This window comes from Pempheris klunzingeri, chromosome 15 (genome assembly GCF_042242105.1).
Source record: "Pempheris klunzingeri isolate RE-2024b chromosome 15, fPemKlu1.hap1, whole genome shotgun sequence".
In the NCBI taxonomy this organism is placed as follows: Eukaryota; Metazoa; Chordata; class Actinopteri; order Acropomatiformes; family Pempheridae; genus Pempheris; species Pempheris klunzingeri.
The window spans coordinates 20,722,332-20,736,257 of record NC_092026.1 but is presented as its reverse complement, the minus strand read 5'-3'; the positions used below and the strand labels follow the sequence as shown (position 1 = coordinate 20,736,257).

General features: G+C 38.6%; 1 protein-coding gene across 1 annotated transcript in view; it reads right to left on the bottom strand.

Annotated features, from left to right (window-relative positions):
• ak5 (adenylate kinase 5) overlaps positions 1-13,926 on the bottom strand; it is a 70,901-nt gene that overhangs the window by 18,469 nt on the left and 38,506 nt on the right. Inside the window, exons 8-10 of the mRNA XM_070844721.1 lie at positions 12,943-13,016; positions 4,268-4,313; positions 1,604-1,648 (exon numbers count right to left, since the gene is read on the bottom strand). Coding sequence (XP_070700822.1) covers positions 1,604-1,648; positions 4,268-4,313; positions 12,943-13,016 — 165 coding nt within the window. The remainder of the gene's footprint in view (positions 1-1,603; positions 1,649-4,267; positions 4,314-12,942; positions 13,017-13,926) is intronic.

Genomic DNA, 13,926 nt, shown 5'->3' with positions numbered 1-13,926 from the left:
GGTGAAAGTTTTAAATTGGATCCAAGCAGAGTGGTGATGCTAGCAGCTTTATTACACCAAGTCTATTCGACAGCTCTATTTACTTTGTAGATGACAATTTGTTATGTTAAAAAAACAAACATATGATCAGTTTATAACACAGAATTAACCAAGTGATGTCATGATTGTTGATGGGAATTTACCCCCTTGAAACTTTTCATGTGGTGTCATTTCAATAACTGTTTGAATCTCCAAGAGATAGAATAATCTAAAATTTCACTGAAATATCAGAGATGAAGAGAAGTATTAATAATTTTGTTTACAAAACACACACACACACACATATATATATATGTGGCATCATGATGCTATGTATGTATGTATGTATGTATGTATGTATGTATGTATGTATGTATGTATGTATGTATGTATGTATGTATGTATGTATGTATGTATGTATGTATGTATTCCTCTGATGATCTGCTCCTACGGGGAGAAAGCTTGTGTGGTGTAACTCAAACATTTAGACAAACTGGTGTTGATACAGATCAGTGGGGATTTGTCATGTTGGCTTTAACACTAATACACACAGCTGTATGGGTGTGAAAGAGAGCACTGATTCAATAATCTTTTAATGGGTCTATCTCAAGTATTTTTCTATGGCGGCGATGTTAAGGAAGAGTCTGTGTGTGTGTGTCCCAGAGAAAAATATCAAATCTAAGATGCTCAAACCAGTGAATTTAATCTTTCCGCTGATCTGAAAACAACAAAAAGCCCCAAACTGACAAAATAGTGTCATTACATGTAAATTAAAGGTAAAAGACTGCTGGAAACCAACAATATATGAAAAAGTAACACCTGCTCACTCACTCAAAATGTTTATCAGTGGTAACCACACACACGCACACACACACACAGGTCTCAAAAGAAATCATCTTGAAAACAGCAGTAGAAGATAAATAGTCCATAATAAATACAACCATTGATAAATACACTCACAGTGTATTTTCCCCATAAAGGCGTTTATCTATCTATCGAGAATTAAGTGTAGTTAGATGCACTTAAACTGGTGTTTTGTCACATTTATTTTCATGGCTTTTTTAAGTGTAGGACGACTTGTATCGGTGTGTTGTGGTGATTTTACTTCAGCTTTACATCTTCCTCTACTGCTATTCTCTCATCCATTGTTTCCTACTGATGAACAGTGTTGAAACAACATGTGAAATTCTATAGGAGCAACATGGTTCTTGTGCTGGAACTTTTCTCAATCACTTCATGAAGTTTCCTTCTTTCGCCTGAAATGAGCGAGACCCTGTGAGAACAGACGTCTGTCGTCTCCCCTCCAGCGAGACGCTTCTGAGCACAGCTTTTTCAACACAGCTACAGTCTGAGTTTACTTCACTTCACTTCACTTCACTTGAAACATGTAGAAAACTGTCAAAGCGGCTGATCAACTCAACGCTACTGTGTGTGTGTGTGTGTGTGTGTGTGGCCAGCTAACTAACAGCCCGTCAGCAGCTCCTCATTATTATCCTGCCTGTGTTAGTGTGCTTTGAGCTCTTCCTAATGAGGTGGGCTCCTCCATCAGTGCTGTGAGTGTGTGTGATCCACAACATGTACGTACCCATCATGAAGATGACCTTTGGTTTCTTCTGTTCTCTACAATAATCTGCCAGAGGAAAGAAAGAAAACAGAATTGAACATGCAGTGCGGATCAGCACACACACAAGCTCCTTTGTAAGTGAGAAATCGATTGACATTATGACTTCAATGCTCACTATGCACTTCTACACTTACAGACTAGAAACCGACTTCTACTGGATCTTATTGTTGTTTTTTTGCAGATATAATTTCTAATATATATATTTAAACCTGCGCATAGTAGTTTAATGTTTGTTAATCGTTTTTCAGCATTCTTGTCCTTATTTTTTGCTTTATGTCTATTTCTGTGTGTAAGAGTGTCAACATACATGGCCAGTATATCAATATTAAAAAGCTTAGTTTAAGTTAAAACTATATATATGGCAGAGTTGTATATAATTGAGTATCAATGTAAACACACATTTCTGATAAAAACAAAAAAGTACTAATTACAGACTTGTGACCTGATATGCACCGAGTACATGAAATCAAATTAAACTTTCTTTTTCAGGTGTTCCAGACATTCATCACAGTGGACAGTCTGACTTGTCAATCACAGTTGTAATTAAAAACTGTTCCAGTGCCATTGTTACTGTCATTAATTAGCTTCTCATTCTACAAGCAGACAAAACAAATGCAGTGAAAAGGTTTGCTGGTGGATGTTCTGCTGTAAAATAAGGATTCAAGGATCTTTATTTGTCATACCAGCACACATTTCCACTTGAGATGGCATGGAATGAAGTACTTGGGTCCTGGTTATAAGCCAAAGAGAATAAATAAACTGGGTAAACACAAAGAAGGATTTAGCAGCCTTTTCTATCTATTATTCAGTATACTAACTTACAGTTTTAACTTACAATTCTACTACTATAACTCTTAAAGCCGCAATTATAAACCTTTCATCTGACTTAAAGTCTGGTTCTGCTCATATTTGCTGTGTGTCGACGTCTACTGTATACCCACATTCTTCTGGGAGTAGAGATAATTAAGACTAATCCTCTTATGCTCAGAGAGGGATGTCTTTCCAGCACTTTCTTTGTTATGAAGGAACAGAAGCTGTGTCGTAATTACTTTTAACAAAGTGAATATAATATGTGCCATATACTAAATTCCAGGGACGTGCACAGATATAAATTCTTTTTTAAAAAAAGGCGTCCCATCTAACTTTACAGGATGTAATTCTAGCATGTGCTTTTGACATTATGAATGATTTTATTAATTTAGTTTTATGAAGAGTGTGTTCACCAACAGTTAAAGATGTGACGTGTAACTTGGTATATATTATTATTATTGTTGTGTAAAATAAGTACAACCTTCTTAAACTGCTTACTGAAAAAAATCAATGCCAACATTTTAATTTTTCAATGGGAGCGTTCTCACAGTTGGTAAACTAGCAGTGGCAACAATTCTGCCAGTGATGCTATGATAACATGTAGTTATGTGTTTGGTCCAGCGGAGCAGTTCAGCCAATTATAGTAGAGGAGAAGGTGATCTTTTTTCTTTTTTGCAGCTTTTTGAAAAGCTGCAAATTTGCCAACCAACATGTCAACTAAACGCAAGGTTTGTTCTCCTTTAATCAGGCTGGCCTCCTCCTCCTCCTCCTCCTCCTCCTCCTCCTCCTCCTCCTCCTCATTTGTCCTCCTCTGTCCTCCGCCTGCTGCAGGGTGATGTTAGCGCATAACGACAGCTAGCTGACGAGATAAACATCAGGTCGAACTGGCAACAATGAATCAACAGACCAGCCCTCCTCCCCCTCCATTACACAATCAATTCTGTTGATGCAGAGCAATGCTGATGAAAACACACACACACACACACACACACACACACACACACACACAGTTCCATCTCAGTAAATGCCATGTGTCATGTAACCGTATTCACCAGATGCCTGAATGAACTTCTCCCTGCAGGCCTGTGTGTGTGTGTGTGTGTGTGTGTGTGTGTGTGAGTGTGACGAAATGCTGAATGGAGTCAGCTGCTAGTTCATAAAAGAAAGCAGAGGGGGATAAATATGTGACTCCTAATAAAAGCTTTGTTAATATTATGTGGTGTTGTATTGAGCAGCCAATAGAAAAACAGCAGGGAGCACGTTTGTGTGTTCGCGTTTTGACTGTTTATGCAGACAATCAATCAAAATCATCAATTATTTCATTCGCTCAAAATCAATAGCATGTTTGCAGATGATGTCATGTCACTTCGTTGCTGTGGTGCCAACTGCAGACGGAGGGCAGGAAGTTATGGGTGCTCAAGTCAAACAGAGAAACCACACGGAGCTTTTATCAAGTACTTAAAGTTGTTCATAATGCGGGAAAAATGCAAGAGACCGACTGAAAAAGCAAACTATGACTTGTGAGCCTCCATCTTTGGTGAGGAGGAGCGGAGTCAGATAATGCTTGTGTGTACATTGACCACTTCTTTAAAGGTAACGTGCATACTGTGTTTATGCATATTGTGTCCTTCATAACATAGGGAGCACGTCCAACACATGTTGTGTTTTTCCGGTTATCCTTTTCTCTGGTATTATCATCTAAACTAGCACATTATGGGTTTTTTCATTCTGCGTTTTACTTCCTGCCCTCCAACTGGATCTCAGGCAGCATCACAGATCACACGACTGCGAACAACATTCATTTCACCAACTCACTTTCTGTGGTTCCTTCAGCGTGTCCAATTTCTTCCTCATCTTCACCCTGGTGAGACAGAGACCTTCGGATGAACATTGTTTTGACATTCATTTTGCATGTACTCACGTCTGACATGCATCTTTTCTTCTTATTTTTCAGTATGCTTTGCCATTGATGCGCTTTTGCTACAAATTATGGCTATAGTATTATTAATTGTATGCATTTCTGCAACAAGATCTTGAGATAAAGGAGGAGACGGACAGCACATGGCCAAAACTGGCCACAGCTGAAACAATTAGTCGCGTAATCAGTTAGTCAGTGAATAGAAAAATACGATATTTGGCAGCTATGATGTTACACTATTAATTAATTATTAGTTAAAGTCAGACTTTTCCTAGTTCCAGTTTCTAAATTGTGAGGAGTCTTTGTCTAGTTGGATTATAAACTGCATGGTACATATTACATTAGATGTAATTGGTCATCATCTAACGGTGCAGAGATTCTTAATGTTGCAGGACTGAGTTCGCTCATCAGTCGGACTCAGGATGCTTTGCGTTTCCATCAGGTTACCATGTCCCTAAAAAGCTTTTCCTTCTCTTTACTAGCTTTCTGCATTTAAACATGACAAAACTCTGATAGTGCCGTCATGTTTAAACACCATAAAGTACACTGTTTTATAATATAATTGTATCCTGTAAGCATTCAGACCAGAAGTATGCATCCACATGCATTTTGACAAATATTGTGAAGACGAAACAAGAGTCAATCGAGCAAGAGACGCAAAAAAACGTTAAAACAAAAGAGTTGACAGCATTTGACAAAAAAGTCTCAGTGAAAGAGAGAAAAGAAACCGAGATGAAAGAGTGTTTGAGAAGAGAGAACAAGGCGGAGTGCTGAGTAAACCCTCAGTCTCCCTGGAGCAAACACATGCTCTGAGCCTGGAGGAGAACTGAAACACAGCAGCCTCATTCACTGAATCATCATTACAGAGTTACAAACGCATGTTGGGGTCAAACTGGGGCAGGAAAATTGGCTGAAAGACATTTTCCACTTGGTTTCATCTGTTTCTAGAGGATCTCTGATTCATTTGATTAAAACTCAGGACCACATGAGCCCCTTTTCGAAAAGAATTTCTCCCAAGTCTCATTGCTGCAGGTTCCTGTGGTTATCCCTTTGGCTATCTGCATTATTCTGGAACAAACGACCTGCTGATGACTCGAGTGTTAGCGTTTAAAAAAAAAAAAAAATCCTGAATTCATATGATATAATGGTGTGGTGACACCAGATAGAAACACTAATATTAAAAGGGGTTAAAGAAAGTACAAAATAAGAGGATAATATTCAGAGTAATGACTTTTAATCCTTTTAGTCCTGCTAAGCCAGATATTAAATTTGTCCTCATTTAGTATAAACTTTGTTACTAAATAAAAGGAGGTAAATCCTTCCCTGAATTAAGTTGTTCAGTATCCCAAACCCTCAAATGATTTAAAGCATTATAATCAATATTTCTATATTAACAGTGGATAAAATAATTATGTGCAATATAAACAGACAGATAATTATCACCTGACTGTAGTTCCTATCAGCTCCACAGATCAGTGATTGTTGCTTTAACTTAAAGCTGCATTCGTTGATTTTGTCGATGATCTGTCGACTTGGGGGCAGCTAAACAACACAACACTGGCATATTACCTACACATATAGGTATATTATCTACACCGGCTCCTGAGGGAAATATTGGGCTCATTACCTACATTACGCTAAACGTCTGTCTGCCGTTTGGTGCTCAACACGTTGTGCACTGTGGGTTCATGGGAGCTTTTTTTAAACCTAAAAACAACTTCCTGCAACAAAGCAAAGAAACAAAGATATCATTGCAATGCCATCTAATATCTCAATAAATGTTTAGGGGACACAATGTTTAACATCCAATTACCAAAATGCAGTGTATCCACGTGTTGCTGATGAAATTAAAAATGTATTGTGACACAGTGAGAGTGTCAACGGGACAAAGACACGTATAAAGAATGAATAAAGAAGATAACTTCAAACACTTTGGATTTATAGAAATGCAGTAAGCAATGTAAAGACACAAATTACCAAATACAGATAACAAACAAATTATACTGAATGGATGATTTAATAATGTAAATGAATGATTTGTAATGTATTCAATATTTCACCCCTTAAAGCCTAATGGACTCTAAGTTAAGTGCTGTCTCATTTCTATTCAAATAACGACGGGGCAGAGAGGGTTCAAAATTAAAATGTTAATGGATCTTTTAAAAAGCATGCAGAAAGTCAGTCATGCGAATGGCAAGTTGTGGGAGTACGGAGGGAATGTCAAGAGTACAGATCACTTCTTGCATTTAAGTCTCTAACAAGGACGCACAATCTGAATGTTCCTTTAAAATCTCACTGTTGTCCTCAGTGTGTTTCACAGCTTCATCATCCAACACAATTTACAAGCTTATGATGTTTGTTGGCAGCAGAAATAAATTGTTGCAAATTGTGCAACACATTTGCAAAAATCTGACCGGGGACAAGAAACAGGCTTCTATTGTCTCGAGGCAGGCAGCTCTCAAAATACATCATGTGCTTCAGCACCTCCATGTTTCCTTTCACTTCCAACCAAAAACTAATTGAACGTGTGAAAACTGAGCGTCTGACTTCACATTTGAGAGACAAACCTCTAATGCGCACATAAATGCAGCGTGAGATGAGCGTGGATAGAAAAACATAATGCTGTTCTTATTATTCTCAAACAGTGCCCAAGAAATTTGATGTAATTGTTTTTGCATTTTATGGAGCAACAAAGCCGACACATACCAGATTTGTATCAGGTGTAAAAAGACAAAAACGATATTAGGAAAAAGGCATCTGCTCTGCTATCACTGGATAGATAATAAAACTTTTTTATATCGTATCTATGTAATACAACTCTGATGTTTTGATATTTTGTCCTCATCAGATAGAATCAGCATGCTACCAAGAAGGCCTGTAAATTGAATTTGGTTGGGGTTAGACCCCCTAACCCTCTAACCCAGGTCCATGGTTGAGCCTAACATGTAACAACAACTGAAATTGTAATGTTTACAGCAAAACACCCCTGAGATCACTCAGCAGAAGGTGATTAGAGACTGTCCTCCCAAGAGGAACGGCACTGAGTGTCCTGAAAACACGTACGTAGAGAGAATGCAGTAATGATAAAAGGAGCAAAGTAAGAAGTCGCTTAACTATTCAACAAACTTATTAACATTAAAGTGCCAAAGTTTGCCAAATTGCTATTTCAATCTATAACCAGCTCATGACCTCCAGTTCCTCTGAAACTGACTTCTAATGGTTGTGATTTAGCCATGTGGCTGAGCTCTGTTGGTGTTAAATAAATGCCGTCAGTGTGGGGGAGTGCTGGGTGCCAACGACGAGCCAGCTTGGCATGTGGGTACACCAACTGGTCTGATGACTCAGAGAGAGACACATGCACAGCAAGCATTGCTTCCACGTGATGGAGACAAGATATGTATATAAACACAATCACACACAGACACACAAAGACTATTTTTCTTAATTTTTGGGAAGTTGATACTGTAAGTTGATGATAAGCTGTGGGATGTGATACACTCAGAAACACATGCACAGTCATAAACACAAGCTCCTACACAAACAAAACAACTAATAGTTGGTGAGATATTTCGATCTGGACCAAAGTGGAGGACCAACTGATTTTGCCCCCCTTAGAAACAGTTGGATAAGCTGTAGATTAAATGACAAATATCTTCAAAATCAACGTACTTCATCCCATTTATGTAACATTTGTGTAATCCAACACTGCCCTGCAGTCCTTCTCATAGTCTAATACAACTAGAGATATTAAAGAGATAGCAGCCAGGGGCGCCTCAGCTGGTAGGGTGCATACCATTAAGGCTCATAGCCTAACCGCAGTGACCCGGGTTCAATTCGATTTGCTGCATGTCATCCCCTCTCTCTTTCTCACTCATTTCCGACACTATCCACTTTCTAATAAAGCCGCCTGTGGCCACAAAAAATTCTTAGAAAGATAGCTGGACCTCATCGGTAGAAACAGAATAGCTAGATCTCTACTGGCTGACAAATCTCTGTTGTGTAATGGTATAGATCGCTGTGTAAATCACCGCTGAGACTTTGGGTTGCTTCTTTGTTACTTTGGGCCTAAATGTAGTGCCAGCGGGAAGGTCGCGGGGTTAAATTATTTCTCAATAGGGAGCATGAATCTTTACAGCAAATGCCCAGCCTGGCCTCGAACCGAAAACAAGGAAGTTAATACAAGGGAGAGTGGTGGAGGAGGCCGGGGTGGAGACGTGGGCTCAAACACTGGACTTTCACTCAGGAGAGCTCTGTTCATGCCCCGTGTGACACCAAAAGTCAACATTTCATCATTTTAACTTGCATAACTTTCGTCATGTACGTAATTCACCTTTTACGTCACTTACAAACATAACTTTTCACGTAAGTTGCATCATCAAGTTGTAGCATAACTTCACTTCCACATCTAACATACTTATTTTAACCCAAACTGATCTTTTCCAAAACCCTAACCAAATTGCGACCACAGTGTAACTGACATCATTTACGTTATATTTAATATAAGTTACGTCATATATGTCACATGACTTTACTGTAACTAATGTACTTATTTTGTACTAAACCAAACCAAGCAGTTTTGGTGCCTAAACCTAATCAAACTGCAAAGTCAACATTACATACATAAGTTATTTGCTTGCTTGTGGCCGGTCCTCATCCAGTCACTGGAAATCAAGCTATTCTATTGTTTCTGTATGAGGACGGGAGTAAATGTCACGGCCGGTGAGGCATAATGTGCAAATCGTTACCAGATTGGCACTAGTGGTGGAATCAATGGATAATCAAAATATGGATGAACCTTCAGGAAACAAAGTCAGATGGTGACCAAAATCATTATGACTCAAAAACATCAAATATCACTGGATTTCACTCATTACTTTTTTCATAATTTCACATAATCATCTAAAGTTTTGAAACTTAAGTCAAGAGATCAGCAAAGTTATTCAGATTAATCTTCTGATGACTGTGATTGTCTGTACTAGATAACACGGTAATCCATCCAAACTGTTCACTCCAAATTAGTGAACAGTGGCGCTGAAATCAAATGGAGCTGCCCGATGATGTTGCACAAGTTATCTCTCAATCGTTACTTCTGCGAACAATTCCTTTAACTCAGACGAACCCCGTGAGTCACCTGTGCAAACTAATCAAATAAGCCGTGACTGTCGGCCTCAGCTCATTATTTTCAAACCTCAGGACCGCGATATTGAACTGTCATGTCTGTCAAAATGAGTCGGGAGATGCTCTGGTAGGCTGAACAATGCTCGTCATCATCATCATCGTCATCGTCATCATCACGAAGGAAGCTGCTGCATCACATCCAATCATCTGAGCGTCACTTACAGTACTGAAGCAAAGTACAGCCTTGAATACTTTAATAATTTTAGATTTTGTGCCTTTGCAGTAAAGTCACACATATATTCAACAGCAGCACTTTCTGTGCTACTTTTTCTGTTGTTTGATAATTATTTGATATAATTCTTTTTTTTTTTATCTGTTTCTTTTTTCAAACAGACATCTTACAGCAGAGCTCTGGAGCTACATGAAGGCAATAACATGACGACAAAGTAATTTACTTTGTTATAATCTGAGGAAATAAAGAATGGACATGAGGATCAATGGCAGAGCGATGCATTATGTTGCAGTTACGGGTCTGAGAAGTTTGTTTGTTGGATACTTGGAGGAATATTCCTGCAATAAAATTGACGAAATAATTTCTGGTTGATTGCTTTTCTTCATCCCTGAGAGAGTCTCTGGTTTATGTATTCTGAATGACATAATCATCATAATCCTAATCTAATGTTTACCTTTTGGTGTTTTTTGCAAGTAAGTGTCATTATTACACTGAAAACAACATTTTCATTGTTCATTTTCAGTTAGATACTAATGTGAAAAAGGAAAAATACACCATGAAACAACAGAACGGACTCAGAAATTCAAGGCACATCCACATGAGTAGTTCTTTCATCAGGAATAAATTTGAAGTGGTGAAAAACAAGAAATAATTGGAGGAAAAATGTCCATGAGATTTGACACCAGAGACCCAAAAATAGCCGCTGCGTCCCCCTTCTCTGTCACCTCCTGTGGATCAGCACGCTAACAAAATCCATCTCCGTCTCAAATCCGAGGCCAAAAATCTGGGATGACAAGGCTGCACGCCGGCTTTGTTCCACTTCACAGAAAAGAGTGTCACTGCTCACCATGTGAAGGGCCACACAGGGACGGCGCAGTCCTCACCGAGCTTTTTGTTTGCTCTGTACTCATCCTTGAGACGCTCTGTGGTTTCCTATTCAGGGGTGACCTGCGTTGTGTTCATAGACGAGCTTTTATCCAGACTCTGAATGTGACAACGAAGAGTGGGTCTCACTGGTCAATAATCATTAATCAGCCTCGCTTAAGGTTTACAACTAAGGGATGACCAAGAGTTTTTCATTAGGAAAAGAGTACTTCTTTTCTCCTTAACTTTACTTTACTTTACTTTTTTGGAGATGTTTGTCGGAGTAGATTTACATTTGTCCTTGGAGAATCACAGTAGTTATCCTGATCAATTACACACAGCAGGTTGTGTAAAAAAAACTGTAATCAATCCATTGATGCAGAAGGGACAGGGATGGAGTGATTCATTTGACTCTGAAACACGAAACAACCCCTTGAATAGCATTACCTCTACATAACCTCTACATTTAATGACAATAGGGGGACATGTGGTAGCCTATTAAATGAGAGACTTTGCCGATTTGAACTGACTTTCTGGCATGTGCAAATGAACAATATTAAACTTTTCCGAGAGCTTCCTGCTCGTTATCCCAGCTCACTTACCAGTTTACCATTGTTCAATATAATAACTGACTTACAATCAAATAATTTCTGTTATTTTACTGTTAAGCCTGTTAACAGCCCTGGAGCTGGTAAATGTACGACTGACACTTTAATGATGCAAACCCGGTTGAAAATTGGCAAAGTATCCCTCTTAAGATGGTCCTTTCTTCTAAAAGCATAGTTGGAGTGTAAGGTGTCGATAGAAATAGAGACAAAAAGAAGTGTGTGTGTATTATCAAGTAGGAGAAGGAGAGAGGGAGAGAAAATGACAGCAGTTGTTAGAGAGGACGGCTTTTTACTCAGCCACCACTGAATTACTGCTGAGCAAAATACTCCAACTTCTCCACTAGTGAGCAGCCAAAAGCAAACAGTTATTATGTGCGGCTCCCAAGTGTGAATTCAATACACCGTCTATCTTTGAGGAGGTGTACTGCTGCTGAGAGAGAAAATATGCCCCAAAAAGCTATGCCTGGTTAGATATCTGAAAAACAATATAGAACCTCCATCGGGCAGAAACACTCCAAAGAATAGAAAAAAAGCTTTGAGTTGGAAAAATTAAGTGGGAGAAACAGAAAAAAGCTAAAGGGAAAGAGGCAGGGAGAGCTGAGCAATTTGTTTCAGACACTTGGAGGATGGGAAATGAGACAGAAGGTCAGAGTTATACTTCAGTGCAGCGCCATAATTGTGTGGAAGAATGATGCTCGTCTGCGCCCTCGCCAAGCGTTACACAACGACAGTCTCTATCTCTTGACATGTGCCTCCCTGAATCATCCGGCCTTTGAAATGAGTTCAGCGGCTGCCATTTTTGAAAAGATAATTTGCAGATTGTCAGTTATGTTTTGCAAATAAAAAGCAGGGAGAAAGAAAGCGGACGAGGGAAAGATGGTTCTTGCTCATTTGTGGTGGTGATTTTAAAATTTGATTCTGTGAAAGGACGATAAGATTGTTATTAAGTTATGGCAGATGACAGTAGTCGAACAAGGTTATTACCGGGATGATTGAGGTGAAAGTGCAGCAGTTAGATGTTTGACATTTAGCTCTTTCTCCTGTCTTCAATGCATTTCGCTCGAAGAGTTTATGGCTTCATTGTCTTGCTAAAGGATGCTGAGGACTGTTGGTGGGTAAAATTGCTGCAGCTGGGATCAAACTTTGTTACTGTGATGACATTATTGTTTTCCTCAGCTTTGGCTCGGGATTATGGCTGCATGTGCGTGTGTGTAAACTGACAGTTACCTGAATAATCTAATTTCTTTGTTAAAAGTCAAATGATTTTTCAAACTATCCCAGTTTGTCTGACTCTGACATTAATACGGTTTAGTATCAAACTTAATCATAACATTTCATGGTTGAAAAATCAAGGTCTTTGTGTGTAATTCTTTGATCAGATCTGTTCTTTATCTAGATTTTGATCTTTGAACTTTGTCAGCAATGTACTCAGAAAAGTTCTCGTATTTGCCTCGCAGTTTACAGTATTTTAAGAAGAATTAAACAGGACTGAATTTGAGACAAAACAAAAGATTAAAATAATGCATCAGAGAAAACTGATTTCTTTTTTGTTATCGCACAAGTTTTGCCGTTGCAGCTGATGTTGCTGTTACGGTGAATGTGTGGTTTGTTACTATGTATGTGTTACACATCTGTTTCCTGCCCAGGGACGACAGAAAATACATACATACATACATACATACATACATACCTGAATATTGACAACTTTCATTATAAAATTCAAATAAGCAGAAATGAATCGTAGTCGTACCTCATCGTACTTGCAGGCAACGTCTGCCAGGCTGCTGGTTTCACCCAGTAGACTGAGATCCAGCTCACTGGGACCTGAACACACAAAAACAGAACAAACCCAAAGACTGTAAATTCACTCCCAATGATTACTTTTTTTTGAATTTTAAAAAATTCATCATCATTCATTCAAATCATTTGAATTTTAACAGTGTAAACAAAGATTTTTATATTTGGTTTCTTTAGAATGAATACATAAATCACTGAATAAATAAATGACTCATTCATCAGCGAGAATCTTCAGGGCTTCTGCTTGATCGATACATTTTCAGTTGATCTACTGATCATTTCAAACATTTTGGCTGTTTGTTTCTCATCTGAGATCAAACATGAGATCATGAAATCAAATTGAAATGTTTTCTCATGATTTTTTTTTTTAAAAGCAGTGTTATATTATTAATATGTACTGTTAGCTGTCACAGCCAAATCACATTCCCACAGATCTGTGCCCATACACATTTACTGTATTTATCGCATGACCTCTTTACATTCGAGCTCATTTAGTCTCACGTGTCCCACCACAACAAACAGATGTCCACATGTTAACATGCACAGCTGCACATCTGCACTTTGATGTTCAATTTGTGCAAACACAATGCAAAGGGGAAAATAAAATCAACACATATCAAGGTCAATTTTGACTCCATGAACACCTGAAGCTGAACTTCCTCTTGTCAGAAAGGCTGATGCTGTGATGAATTCCTAACACATAGCATCTTCATCTCGTTCCTCAGTGAAAGTGGGTCGTGAAAAACACTTCCCCTCAGCAGATATTTTTTTCCCCTGCATGCCAGAGAACTGGGTTAGATTCTGTGATGCAGCTTCAAACGTTCGATTCCAGAGAGACGGCAGCTGTGAATTCCTTATATGCGTTATGTTGAACAGCGTCAGATTGCTCCAGATTTACAGAGAAAATCAGACAACAACGAAAAACTATCCAGCTTCT